The 15,777-nt window shown below is 40.7% G+C and overlaps 1 protein-coding gene across 2 annotated transcripts in view; it reads right to left on the bottom strand.

Moving 5' to 3' along the window:
• LOC133117040 (sodium-driven chloride bicarbonate exchanger-like) overlaps positions 1–15,518 on the bottom strand; it is a 49,999-nt gene extending 34,481 nt beyond the window's left edge. For both annotated transcript variants that reach the window (XM_061227117.1, XM_061227118.1), the window contains exons 1-2: positions 15,410–15,518; positions 12,144–12,173 (exon numbers count right to left, since the gene is read on the bottom strand). In XM_061227117.1, the coding sequence (XP_061083101.1) occupies positions 12,144–12,173; positions 15,410–15,457 (78 nt within the window). In that variant the 5' untranslated portion in view covers positions 15,458–15,518. The remainder of the gene's footprint in view (positions 1–12,143; positions 12,174–15,409) is intronic.
• Between the last annotated feature and the right edge of the window lie 259 nt (positions 15,519–15,777).

The raw sequence follows: 15,777 nt of genomic DNA, 5'->3' as shown, positions 1-15,777 counted from the left end.
CATGGAAGACGGACAGAAACTGGATTAGCTCCTGGCATCCCCATTTATCAGGAAAGGCTCAATGAAGGAGTGTCCCAGGTGTACCACCCTGTTTCAAACCGGATTACCCCAGTGTTCCTCACTCAGCCACCCCGCACAGGACATCACCTGCAACTGAAGAAGCTACAACACTATTTATTTAAACTTTAATGTAGGTCCAAAGAAAGCAAGTCCTGTCATTATTGTGTTGTCCTCACTAATAAAATCAACAAATTTACTGAGATGAAATATTAAGCTCATTTAACTGTCCATTTTCATTATGACTGAAAATAAACCACACACCTTTGCAAGAAAATATAGAGGGCACCTAGCTGTATATGTACTGTATTATAATAAAAAAGTTGGAATCTTGATGCAAGATGCAGTGTCTTGAAGTGAGTAGTGGCCTTACTCTAAGTAAATAGTGTGCTTATTCTGTGCATATTGCTGGAGTGTTACATATAATAAATAAATGTAACCGTCACAATAAATTGAGTTCACTGAAAGCAACTCTTCTCAGTCAAATTGTTGCTCCATTTTTCAATCACACCTAAATGGACCATTTAATTTAGCTGAAAGCTTTCTTTTAATACCATCACTGTCAAACACAACCTGCTTGTGCAGTATATTTCAGATGTCTTACGTGTGCCGCCCTGTGCTAGAGAGTGATTAGCCTGTGTGTGCTCCTGTGTGTGTGCAGAGCCTGTGTGCGTTCCTGTGTTTGCGCAGAGCCTGTGTGTGCTCCTGTGTGTGTGCAGAGCCTGTGTGCGCTCCTGTGTTTGTGCAGAGCCTGTGTGTGCTCCTGTGTGTGTGCAGAGCCTGTGTGTGCTCCTGTGTGTGTGCAGAGCCTGTGTCAGTGACACCAGCACTGCACCTGCACAGTCTGCTTAATTAAATTCACCGCTTTGGTCTGTGAAGTGCATCTGTGCAATTCATTGGACTCGATCTTTCTTTTCCAGTGATTGCAGTCTATTTGATTTTTTGTTTCACTGTGAAGTAAGGATTCACAAAGGGCAAAGATGCAAATATATATTTGCCCTGGCAGTATTATTCTGTGAAAATGAAAATACAGAAATATTATACAAACCTAGCATACCCTCACATTTATTTTTTGGGTGCAAACAGGCCACTAAAACAGTTATCGTTTGTACTGGGTCTCTCCATCACTTCTGAAATATTTGAAAAGTCTGTTATTGAAGCTGGGTTCTATGATTCCTCCTCACTGAACTGAAATAAATATTACTGCAATTTATTATTATTATTATTATTATTATTATTATTATTATTATTATTATTAGGGCCCAAGCACCGTAGGGTGCGAAGGACCCTATTGTTATTGGAAGGATTATTATTATTATTATTATTATTATTATTATTATTATTATTATTATTATTATTATTCTTTTTCTTCAGGCAAATGGGCTTTTTTGAGGGCCTTGCCATGCGTAAAAAGTCTTGACATTTTGCACACACATCAGAAGTGGTTGCTGTCAGGAGCTCTCAGATGCTCAGACCTGGGCGTGGCCGAGGGACTCCACAGCGCCCCCTATCGCATTGTCTTCTATTGTGGGCAGGCACTTTGAGCTACCTGCAACTCATTTGGTGGCCATATAGCGCTCCTCGGTCCAAACACATTTCTCATTCGGATCTAATCAAATATCCAAACAGGAAGTCAGCCATTTTAGATTTTCTCAGTTTTACACGTACTACACTTTTAAGTACTCCTCCTAGGGGGTTCATCGCATTCACACCAACTGTGGTCAGAATGGTCTCAGGATAGTCATGATGCTAAATTGCCAGGATATTTTTGATAGCTCAAACGGGACGGTCATGGGGAGGAGTACAATTTTTATGTCACGCCGCGCCAACAGGAAGTGGCCATAATTTCATGGTCTACATTGTCTGATCTGGCTGATATTTTAGAAATTTGTTTATTGTTGGAGTGTAATCACATCCATATCCCAAGAACAGGTCAATGTTATAGCGCCACCATCTGGCAACAGGAAGTGAGGTCTTTAACATATTTGTATGCATTCCTGCTAGGGCATTCAGCACATTCACACCAAATGCGGTCAGCATGATCTTAAGATAGTCCTTACGCTAAGTTGTGAAGGGATTTTTAATATCTCAAACGGTATGGAAATGGCGAGTCGTACAGTACACATATTGCGTGCAAAAAAATGACTTTTTTTTCGACATCGTCCGATCTGGCTGATATTTTACAAATATGTTCACTGTAGGAGTACAATATCAGATATATACATATCAATTGGGGCGTGGCTAGACAGCGCCCCCTATAATTATTATTCTCTTTTTTTTTAATGTATTTTGCATTTTTGAGGGGCTTGCCATGGATGGAAACTCACAGAATTTTGCACACACATGAGAAGTGTTGGCTCTCAGGATGTATCAGATGCTCAGACCTGGGCGTGGCCAAGGGACTCCACAGCGCCCCCTAATGCTTTGTCTTCTATTGTGGACAGGCACTTTGAGCGACCTTCACCTAATTTGGTATGCCTGTGGGGCTCCTCTGGACAAACACATTTCTCATTCGCATCAAATCAAATATGTAAACAGGAAGTCAGCCATTTTGAATTTTGTGCATTTTACACGTACTACACTTTTAAGTACTCCTCCTAGGGGGTTCATTGCATTCACACGAAATGTGGTCAAAGTGGTCTCAGGATAGTCATGATACTAATTCCAAAGGATATTTTTGATATCTCAAACGGTATGGTCATGGCGAGGCGTACAATTTTCATGTCACGCCGCGCCAAAAGGAAGTTGCCATAAATTCATGGTCTACATTGTCTGATCTGGCTGATATTTTACAAATATGTTCACTGTTAGAGTGTAATCACATCCAAATACCAAGAAGAAATCAATGTTATAGCGCCACCATCTGGCAACGGACGTGAGGTTTTTATCATGTTTGTATGCGTTCCTGCTAAGGTATTCATCACATTCACACCAAATGTAGTCATCATGATCTTAGAATAGTCCTGACCCTAAATGACGAAAGGATTTTTGATATCTCAAACGGTTTGGCAATGGCGAGGCGTATAATACACACGTTACGCCCAAAAACAGGAAGTGGGCTTAATTCCGTTCTACATCATCTGATCGGGCTGATATTTTACAAATATATTCACTTTTGGAGTGCAATCACATCCATATCCACATTCATCTGGGCGTGGCTACACAGCGCCCCCTATGGCTTTTTTCTAATATTGTGGACATATACTTTCACGTAAATGCACCACGTCTGGTTGGCATAAGGGTCTCCTCAAGACACACACATTTCTCATTTGCATCTTTTAACTTTTCCCAAAAGGAAGTGAGCTATTTTGGATTTTGTGTGTTTTTAAGTGTTTTTTCACGTACCAAACTTTGAAATACTCTTCCTAGGGGGTTCATCACATTCACACAAAATGTGGTCAGCATGATATTATAGCCCTGACACACAACTATGAACTGATTTTTAATATCTTGGAATGGTATGGCTATGGTCAGCCTTAAAATTAACTTGTAATGCTGCCCAAATAGGAAAATTATATATTAAATAATTTCAAAAAGGTATTAAATTCTACATTGCCTGATTTTGAGGCTACATCTTTTCACATATGTTCATTGTTGGAGTGTCATCACATCCATTAAGCAATAATAGTTTACTATTTTCGCTGGAGACTCATTATCTCCAGTCTTAAAACTTCAACTCAAGTCGCAACTGACTCTCCCATTTCTAATACGCGACTGCCATCTAGTGGCAAAGGTTAGTATTCTTTCTAATTTTCGGTATGGTTTCTCTTTTTCTTGGATAAAGTGATTTCTCAACGACAAGTTTTGTTTCTTTTTGCGAGCCAGTAACCATAACGATGTATGAGTAACAGCGGCAGCCTACATGACAAAATGTACTGAAAACACCCAGCCCACAGCAACGTTTTTTCTCATCTATCTTAATTAACTCGATTGAATAACTAAAATAAAAGACAGGCTTTTACTGGCAGGAAAGTATCATATATTTAAAAGATTAACACATATAATGCATACATTGCTTTGACGTTCAATGTTATTTGGATTTTAAAAAAACCGTATTGTAGCATTTTAAGGACTCAATACAAAACAGCTGTTCGGAAAGTTGGCTTGAAAACCAAGAAGCCTTATTAAGGAATTCGAGCCGTTTCTATTTGACTTCATTCGATTGAAGTGAATGCCGTAACCCAATTAAATGTAATTCGCGTCGGAATAATTTGTTATGATGGCTGGTGCAACGGGCATTTTCGGTACCGTTGACCATAATCGAATGCTAGCATTTATATCATTACACTGACCAAGTCCTGTTAAAAAGCACATTTTGGTTCCTTTGTGGAAACAGTGAAGTTGTCTACACAATCTATTCTACTCACAGACTAACTGTGTCGCTGTAACTTCCCCCCATTTCTGATACGGCGATTCAATTTATTGGCTGAAAGTGGTACTTTCATTTTTTTCTTCCTTCAAGTGATTTTTCAACGATAGGTTTTTGTTTTTTTCTAGCGAGCCTGTAGGCATAACGATGTATGATTTACAGCTGCAGCCTACGTGACAAAATGTATTGACAACACCCAGCCCGACGTTTCTTTGCATCTATTTTCATTACATGAATTGAATAACTAAAATAAATATTAAAGACATTTAAAGACTTAAAGACAGCCTTTAACTGGCAGGAGAGTATCATATTTTTAAAAGATTAACACATGAAGTCAAAAAGAAACTTTAGCGTCTGAGGTGGCTCTGCTCGAACGCTGTGTTAACATGAGACCGTTTTGTTCAACAAAGGTATCACATGCAGGTCGTTGCGAGATGACACGCACGGGCTAACAGCAGCCAGCCAGTCCACTGTCTGTGTGAGTCAAAAAACAGGTCAGCTACGTTGGTTTACATGAATAGAAAACTTTCAGTTAAATCGCCAGCTATGTTAGTTTATTAGGCTTGTCATTAAACACGAATTAAGAGAACATACAATTTCGCTAGGAATGGTAAATTAATATGAAAATACTGTATTGAGTTGGCATCTCTTTTAGATTTGGCTGAACAAATGCGTTTCAGGCAGCATAATTACCAGTGAAATGGAAAAGAATGATGCTGGTTAACTAGACGTTTCGTGCAATATTATCCGACACTTCGTAGAGAAATTATTAAACCAAGATAAAAGGAGACATTTGGCCAATAGATGGCACCCGTGTATAAACGGGCAGTATAGCGTAATGGTTAGGGCGGTGGATTAAGGCACGCAAATTCAGCCGTTCGATCCCCGCTGCAGCCACAATGAATTTGAATAGTTTCTTGAAGCCAATTGTTTTCATTTTGAGTGCATATTTATGGCCTAATGACTTTTCAAGCATAAATTGTGCCTCCCCGTGTAAAAACTATGGAAATTAATTAATCTCTGCTCTCCATACAGGACTGTAGCATGTTATCACAATGTGCAAGCAAGACGTTATTTTTATTTCATTCTACATTGTCTGATGTGGCTGAAACTTCACACGTTCATTTTTGGAGTGTAATCTCATCCATTTTCCAATAAAGGCTAAATGGCAAAGCGCCACCCGCTGGCAACAGGAAGTGAGCCTTATATTGCATTCTTAAGCATTATTTTTCAATGGGTTCATGACATTCACGGTAAATGTGGTCAGCATGATGCTAGGATGGTCCTGACAAAACAGATTTTTGATTTACTGGGATGATATAGCTATGGTCAGGCACATAAAAAACACATCATGCCAGACAAACAGGAAGTGGTCATACTTAAATTCTCCAATGTCTGATGTGACTGCAACTTTACACAGATGCTCAGTGTTGGAGTGTAATCAAATCCATATTCCAAAAACGACTCAATGTTATAGCAGCATCATCTGGAAACAGGTATTGACCTTAATTTCGCTGAACATCTTCCGATGTGGCTGAAAATGTACAAATATGTTTATTTCTGGAGTGTAATCAAATTCAAAAAACATACACGGATCAATAATATAGCGCCACCATCTGGCAACAGGAAGTGAGGCTGATATCATTGATGCATTCCAATAGCAGCGCCAACATCTTCATTGATCAAAGGGAAATTCCTGTGCACACTATACGTTGTCCAGGAAGGTGATTATTTCCAAAGTGTGTACATGTTGTGAAACATGTCATTGGCAGAACTATGCCACCAAGGCGGTTGCCCCCATGGGGCTTGGGCCCGTTCATTGCTGCTTGCAGCTATATTTATTATTATTATTACTAGTACTATTATTACTAGTATTATTATAAAGCTTGTCTGCTCCTGTGGCCCTGTACTGTCTGGTATGTTGGGCAGAAGTAAATAATGATGACCTGAAATGCAATACACGTGATAGTGATCTGAGTCACAGATTTCCATAATATCATACAGTATTTAATATGAGAAGGTCACACATTTATCAAGTGCTGCACATGCAGGTGGAACATTTAGCGAAAGCCACAGGCAGCATGTAGGCTACGGTGCTGCTTTCCAGGACAAATGAGCGCTGGCCCAATTTTAGCACTCTGCAGGCCTCAGGCCTCCAGGGTCTCTGCCTATAGTACAGGGCAGGGCTGCCCATCCCTGTTCCTGGAGATCTACCATCCTGTAGGCTTTCACCTCAACCCTCATTTGGCAGACCTGATCAACAAATTAGCAGCTCAAGGAGATCTCTAGCTGTTCAATGAGGCATGGTTTGTTAGGGCTGGGGTGAAAGCCGGCAGCAGTGGTAGCCATCCCTGTTCCTGGAGATCTACCATCCTGTAGGTTTTCCTTTCAACCCGAATTTGGCACACCTGACTATACTAACACTAGCAGCTTAATAAGATCTCTAGCCTGTTGAATGAGGTGTGTTTGTTAGGGTTGGAGTAAAAACCTACAGGGCAGTAGATCTCCAGGAACAGAGTTGGTTACCACTGGCCTACAGCATGGTACAGTAGAACAGGGTTGACCAGCCCTGGCTTAGGAACAGCATGGCGGAGAACAGTGACAGTTACCGCAGTAGTAAGTTATAATAAATGTGAACACTGACCAAACAGAACGCACACAGGAGGACAGCATAGGCTGAATTGGGCCAGAGATGGAAACCTGTTTAAAAGCCAGAGACTGGGGCGGATTAGTGTCTGCTCTGCAGCTGGAGTTATGTAAGCGGGTGAACCTGCCATAGGCAACATGCGTCTCATCGCAACAGATGGCCATGGTCCCCACCGCAATGGCCGCAACAGCATTAACAGCATCCCCGGGATTCACGATAAGCACACACGCATGTGCGCGCACGAGCACGCGTACATATATGTACACGTACATCCGCACAGACACACCTTTACAGTACAGAATAATGTCGTGAAAACAGCATTCACATTGCTGTCACATGCTGTGGAAGGGCTGCATGGGTCCCATTGCAGGAAAATCTCTGCCTTGGGATTACTCACTTCCAACAGTCCAAAAGCTGAATGTATGAGACACATTTACAGCACACATTTCTCATTTCTCATGAGACGAATTAGCCTCAAAAGGGAACGCTATGAATAAATGCCCTGTGCATTCTGCCACTCCACTGGTAACTGAGCCACAAATATAAACCCTTAGTGGAATAATAACATTGATGTACAGAAAACCATTCACTGCATGCGATTCCATTCTATGAATAAAGTGTAATAAAAAATTAACTGAATAGAGATTAACGGTGTAACATCTCCTATGTTGAATTTGAATATTTTTATCCTGACCTGTTTAATACAAGAATAACCCTGCACTCTAACTCACATTTTGAGGAAAACAAATTACATTATTTGTCTCTGGTCATTAATATTTCAAATAGAATGACTGTTTTCCAAATAAATAATCCACCAAAAAAATGTGTTCAAAAAACTGCTATTTCTAAGTCTGGCAGAACATCCAATCAGCATTAGTTAATGATAAAAAACGCATTTTAATCCTGTAAAGCCGAACAAGCTGTGTACCTCGCCGTTAAACTGAATGTAGGAGTCCATAGTCCCAGGCTCCTGGCTCCCTCCACTGTCCTCCGTTGGGTTGCAGGCAGGCGGAGAGGCTTAGCTCCATGCACTGGTTTGCCTTAGCAAGCGACCGGTACACTGCAGAGCAGTCTAACCCAGTCAGCATGCCAGAGGTCTCACAAACACGCCGCGTCTGTTGATCCAGGCAACCTTAATATTTTTGACAACGGTGCGGCCGTCCGTCCTCCAATCGGGGTCGAGATTAGAGCGGTGACATCAGCACCACTGAGGACCGGGGCGCTGAGGCAGGCTAGCGCTTAGCGTCCTTCCCCCGAGCGTGGCTTTAAGAATAAAGAGCTGAAACAGCCCGGCGTCGCCGCACTACACCGCACCTCCCCCGAGGCACACAGGAAACGTTCTCCGTTTCTCCAGCAGCTTGCCACACTCCGATCGGTGTATCACATTACCATGTTTTCATACTGATAAACCGCATGCTACCATGCAAGTAAGTAAATAATACATAAATACATTATTTCTCCTCTAATGGTGACAGTTCAGAAGAAACTACTTTTAATTAGTATCAAGGCTACTTGCAGTTTTGTATATGCAGTTTCATCCGCACTTTGTGGGACAGACATTTTTGCATCTGCTTTTTAATGTTAAGCAGTATTGCTTCACGTAAACCTCGACAATCTAACGAACTATACTCCAATGAATGAATCCTGCTGAATATCCATAATCAATATAAACCAAATAGTTGCATTTCCTGTTTGTATACACAGCAGGGCACACTGCTCTACTGCAGAGACTCTGCCCAGGCATTGGATCTGCTCCAGTCAGTACCAGCAGAACCAGATAAACCCTCCCAAAGGCTATGAAGCAGCTGCCTCTCTCATCTTTTTTAGGTAAGCCTTCACACACTTCACAGCTATAGCAGGGAGTACAAAGGCTGCCTGTCCTTTTTGCAGGCATCTCTGTTGTCAAATTTTAAACTGTATTTAATGTTTAAATGATTATATATGTATAAGACCTGCAATCACTTTCTATCTTCTTCTCTGTCTTTTCTTCCTGTAAGTGTGTTTACACAGGAGCTCCTCTGACCCACATATTATTATACCCTCCTGTGTTCTGATTGGATGAGTGTGTAGTCTATATTTGGAATCAGGCGACATGCTTCTACACTACATACAACACAATCAACCAGGATGGTACACCTGCCAGGCTTAGTGTGAGAACGTGTGGTCAGTGGCAGAGTACAGCTTGTACCTCAGTCTTATAGTCAGTGGCAGGGATTTTTATGAGTAATGTCAGGAAGAGCCATGATTTCCTTATTCAATGAATATTAACTTATTTATTATATTTAACACAGCAGCAACATATACAGAATACGCACACAATTCATTTGTTAGGATTGAGGGTAATCAGGCCTTTTATGCTTCAAGACACTGCATCAGGGTTCCAATGTTGTCCCACAGTAAGTCATTTCAAACTAACTTACATGTGAAAAGAGATGTACCGTGGATGGCATTATAAAAAAGGTGTTTATACTAAATTGGATTAATGTTGTATACTGTATTATATTTCAAGCTCATTATTAAAATGATGGATCTCTGCTGTGCTATGGCGCCATGGAACCATGGCAAACTGTGCTGAAGTGCACACATGCAATCACCTGCCTTAATTATCAATATTCATAATGCAGCATTTTTACTGCATTGAAATGCCTTAGTCAGCCCACCTAAATGTTTTTTTCTTACTGCCTAAGCAACAAAAAGAAACACCCAGGATTATTTTTTTAATGGCCCGTGCTATTATTGGTACAAGTTTACGTGCAGCCTTAGATACACTACTCTAAATTAACCTACGTAGGATCTGTGAGCAAATGTATGATTGACACTGCAGCACACCAATCCCTGTTTGGTACAGCTTCCTCGGGCAGCTAGTTCCAAATTTCTGCTCTGCAACAATGTAGCTGACAGCAGGAAAAAAAGTAACTATACAGTAAGTTACAAAGCTTCTTTTGTAGGTGGTTTAAAGGAGTTGTTTGGAAATCAGACATGTTATCCTGCACATCTGGAGGGGTAAGATGTATTCTTTTTTACCCTATTCCCCAAAGTGAAGACAGATTTCTCTGTGGTGGATAGAATTTTTGTTGACGTTTGGCTACCTCTTTTGCAAACCAAGCAGAAGTATTGTCATTCCAACAAATACGCGGTAGCTAATGCAGATAATCTTTTCCTGCACTTTATGTAGCTAAATATAGGGAGAATGCACCCAGCTAACAGTGATAGTAAAGCCAGACCAACTGTACTTCCTGTCACGCAAAGTCACCACCTAAAGCCCTATTTTCAGCCATGAAAATAATGACATTGTGTTTAGTTGTTATTAATGTTCAGAAACAATGTTATCATCGTTATTATTATTCCATCTGCCTTCATGATATAAGAAGTAAAGTTACATATTTGTACACTTTTCTGAGCATTTAGTCTATTTGGGGGAACATTTGAACTCACAGCAACCCCCCCCCCCCACACTGACCTGACATAGCCACATACGGTCCAGTACTATTTATAAAAACAGTGTGTGTTTGAAAGCACTGTCAAGAAATTGGTCAAGTGAGAGTGCCATGGTGTGTCTACAGACATGGCCAAGCCTAATGGGAACAAAATGTTCTGACAGAGCTTCATTATCAGAATTTTATTCATGAAATAACACAAAAAACAGAGAAAATATTATACACATCTACAGTATGGCGTGCCAGTAATATCAGTACCACACCGGCCATTCTCGACTTACTTTATAAGCCGCAAAGAAGAAGATATCTTAAGAACACTGTTCAGAAGGATTGTATGGACCTTCTGTTCAGTCTGGACTAACTCCAACTGGAAGGCTGGTCTGATATTCTGGTCACTAACAGTCCCAGTTTAAGCTTTCTAGTCACTGTACTGAGCAACATTAATGTCCAAAACTAATGTTCCAATGACATTACCATACCAGTCAGTGTCAAAATTCGGAATATTAATTAATCAAAATGTAAGTTAAATGGCACATTATTCCATTCTCCTTTCAAGTATCAAACAAACCAATTACAAATATCCATAGCAGCTAATTTCCTTGTGAGCTCAGGGCTTGTAACAGGAACCATGACTAAGCTGAATCACACGAGAAGCAGGGCAGGGTGACATGTTGTTTTTAAATGTAGGCCATTCACAATGTCTAACAACAGGGACTGTGGCCAGTGGGAAAAATGCCACCTGGCCTGTCTAGCAGAGGTGCCCAATCAAGAGTATGCAGGTTTTCATTCCAACCTATCACTACACCCACTGATTCACTAATTACCTCCTTTTCACCTTCACCTTCAACCAGAGAGGAGGGAGCTAATTTGTGAAATCAGCAGGTAAAGTCATTGGACGGAATGAAAATCTGCACTCAGCCCTAAATGACACATGACATGATTGGGCACCACCGGTCCAGCCATTCCAGCATCATACAATGGACAGAATAAGAGATAAGAGCCTATTTTATCACGAGGGCAAGACAATTACAATGGCATGTGGCCACGTTTCCTGTTGACATAGTGTTTTCTCAATGCGCTAATATGTTTTCCCCTCTACATTTATGAAATGAATGAAATAATTTCACTAGGCAGTCCTTGGAGACTTACATCCATGATGTACTGTGAAATAGCACAAGGTCTAGACTAATTAACCCAATGAGGCGTGGATGGAGAAAATAAGAAAAAATACTTAATACCAGCCTAATTAACAGTCAAATGGATTTAAATAATAATACACAGTCATGCAGTTTCCATTAAAAATAATATGAATTTACAAAAACGACCTGTTGGGTGCTTTATAAGGTCCCATTAATCAGCCATCTGTTTAAGGTCCAAATTATTTTATATTACTTATGCTCAAGTTATGCCTGTAATAAAGCTGACATCACTCACCCTTTAGACCTGTAAGATAAGTACTGTAAAGTGAGTACAGATAATGCATTAAGAAATGCTGAGTAAACAGTGTATGTTAGGGTAGATAGCAAAACATCATGACTCAACATGACACAATCAGGTAATAGTTACTCAATGCTTTCAGTAAAAATCCCATTTACAGGCATGCAAAAAATAGAACCTGAGTATTCAAACTCACCACACTTCTGTCTCCATCAGGGGTATGCACCTACAAAAGGCATATCAGTGTCAAACGCAGACAAACCACTGCTTATTTACATAATAGTTTATTTAACTCACTGTACCTTGAAGTAGGCAAACTCGGCTGAAGCTGAATTAAGACTTATATAAGCTATCAATAACCTGCAGAATAACATACTGTTCAGTTATCATAGCTACAGAATGGTTCCTTGTTCCATGTAATTCCCTGTGAAATCAAAAGAACATGGAACATCCATCCATTTTAGGGTCGCAGGAAGGCTATCCCAGCATGCAGTGGGCGAGAGCCATTAATATATCCTGTACAGGTTGCCAATCCATCACAGGGCCCACACACCATTCACCCACACATCCATACCAACGGGTGAATCACAGTCTCCAAACAGCCTACTGCAGGTCTTTAGACTGTGGGAGGAAACCGGAGTACCACAGAACCCCACACAGATGCGGGGAGAACATGTAACCTCCCAGAACAAGGTTTGGTGTGAATTTTAGTTTGGTTCCAAAACATTAACCTGTTTTACTCTCATAATTCCACACTCTCATTGCACCTGCACGTGAGATAAATGCAGCCATGTTCTTGTCATGTATGTCTTTGTGTGTCTCAGTGGCATTTGTCCACATGTGATGCATTAAAGCCCTAAATTCACTGATATGCCTAAGGGTACAGTTGTGGTGGTTATCTCACCCCCGCTATAGTGTTTGGACCTCCCAATCATGAATTCATGCCCGTCTGATTGATTCCGATGCCTGCGTTCATGCCTGAAACTTTGCTAAAACAATTGACTAGAAGAATTACACACTCTATGCCAGGTCAGTGTTTCAACAGTTTCACAGTAATAAACTGTGGAGAAAGAGGAGCTTGTATTGGCTTTGTTGATTAATAATAACCACATAAAACAACTGTTTACAACGAACACACAGGTGATTTTTCACACTATAGAGCCTTTCAGAAACCATTTTGAGGCGATCAAGTTAAAGAAAGGACACATCTACTGGTACATAATCACTGGTACATGACAGTAGAACACCACGAAGTGATGAATTACCTTATTTTTGGAAGCATTTAGAAAACCTACTCTCTTCTGTTCTGTAAAGCAGTTGAATGATGAGGAATTTATTTGGAAGTAAAAGCATATTATTGCAACTCACAGGTCAGTAAAAATAGTCGATTCTTAATTAGCAGTTGGAATAGCTTTTAAAATGCTATGCTGACTATGCCTGGCAGCCATCTCTAGTCCTGGCCCTTTAATCACAGTCTTGCTTCTGCACCATCGCTCAGACCAACACCTCAGTAAGCACGCTGGCAGTCAGACAGAGGCTATCCAAGGCTATCCATCCTAATTGTGTTTGACTGAGAAGCAGGACTTCTAAAGTCTGAAAGGATGTGGAGCAGCTGTGGGGTCTTATTTTCCATTTCCTTAAGAAGAAGGCACAGATAACCCATGCTGATACAGCCACATTTCGACTTAGTATTTCCTCATTAATCTAATGCGATTTGGCATATTCACTAAGATGCATGTCAGATCTACCATAAAAAATACAGCTATTTGACATTTAAAAGATTCTAAGGCAGAACCAACTGGGAGTGTAATGTACGAAGGACTAGAGTTTACCAGGAAGGTGCAATAAAGAAAAAACCTCCAGTCAGCGTGGATCCGTGAGCAAAAACACTGTGTTAATGAGAGAGGTCAGAGGAAAAAGATAACAGAAAGCCCACAAATGCATAAATATCAGCAATTTACAGCAGTGGTGTGCAGATGAGCATCTCTGAATGCACTGCACATTGAAACAGGAAGAGGAGGGGCTACAGCAGCAGAAGCCCATGGCAGTTTCCACTCCTGTCAGCTAAGAACAGGAAGATGAGGCTATGATTACGCGATCACCAAAATGGATAACAAGATTGGAAATGCCACCTGGTCTGACGAATGTTGATTTCTTCTGTGTTATGCCGATGGTACTGTTAAAAGGGTAGGGTTAAAAGCATGACTCTATGGATCCATCCTCCCTTGTGTCAATGGTGCGGGCTGCTGCTGGTGATGTAATAGTGTGGAGAATGTTTTCCTGGCACACATTAACCTCCTCAATACTAACTGAGCATCATTTGAATTCTACAGCATACCTAAGCATTGTTGTTGGCCACGTACATCCCTTTATGGCCACAGTCTACCCTTTTTCTGATTGATACCATGTGACAAAGCATGCATCACCTAAAACTAGGTGAAACTAGTTCCAAGAACATGACAAGAACATACTCCAATGGCCTACACAATCCACAGTTCTCAATCCAATAGAACACCATTGGGATGAAGTAGAAAAGGCAGACTAAAATCCCTAATGTGTGTGAGTGCACGCACATGGAAAGCAGCCTAGAAAGGTGTAAAGGCATACATTTAATCAAATTTGTCTTGTACTGTGACTACGTGGTTCATCAGTAACGTTTAAACGTTAGGCCTACGAAGTACAACAGGTACGGTCCATCTATGGATGGGTGCGCTCATCTGTCGGCTATCCCTAGATTCGTCCCGTTTGCACTGATTAATAATTGACGTATATATTTTCACCAAACATGACCATTCATGAGACGCCATTTTTATAGCATATTAGACAAAAATAGAACGTTTTCATAAGGAATCACATGCCGTTTTAAATCCACGCGTCATGATGTGAATAGGCAAATGCGGTAATATGCTTCATATGTCAATAACATTTGACGACTACAAACCTGGCCAGCTAAGAATACTACGTGTCATTGGATAGGAATATGATATTCTTGTACTTTCTTCCAAACAATTAAAGAAGGTACGTAGCTTCCCAGAAAAAAAGTGTTTGCTTACGGTAGCTCAGATATTTGTACACATTACATTTACATGTATTCGTCGATGGTAAATCACCTCAGAGTGTTAGTGTAAAATGGGGAATTGTGTAAGTGGTTACAAAGCAATCCCATGCTTTTTAATCTTATGTGACATTAATGCGACGGCTATGGCTCACATATATATAATTGAAACTATGTTTTCTTTTATTCTTTTCAGTCATTATGCCCACTGATCTTTATGATATCCACATTTTCTCAAAAACGCTCAAGATTTAAATTAACATAATGTCCCGCTGAATCAATGAAAGCTACGTGCCATCCATCCTGAAATTTGATACTGCAGCTTGAATTTCCCTTAGCACAAAGGCAAACCTACTGTACGTTGCCTACTGTTGAGACAATGGTAGATACCTGAAATATGTTCTTACCGTTGGCAGCAGCGGCTCCATTTGGGCACCTTGGTCCTTAATGTCCATTTTTCGTTGAGGATATGTCTAAGCCTATTTATATATGCGATAGTACCTTTCAGTATTCCAGTAATATGCTTCTGGTGACAGAGAAACAGGACATGCACCGACGGACTCAATATGGTAACAGGCAGCAAAGAGCCCTCGAGTCTGCCCACATATTATTACCCCGTGCGGGAGCGCAGTGCTCTCTCCTGCGCTCTTTCAATGCGCCTACACTTATGAGTGTCAGAAATGGATGATCACGCTGAAGGATACGAATATAATTTGGAAACGAGATAGATATCAATATGAAAGGATGCTTGCTTAACCTTGAACCGATAACGATT

Source organism: Conger conger, chromosome 17 (genome assembly GCF_963514075.1).
Source record: "Conger conger chromosome 17, fConCon1.1, whole genome shotgun sequence".
NCBI lineage: Eukaryota > Metazoa > Chordata > Actinopteri > Anguilliformes > Congridae > Conger > Conger conger.
Note: the sequence above shows the minus strand (reverse complement) of the source record. Positions and strands in the feature narration are given on the sequence as shown.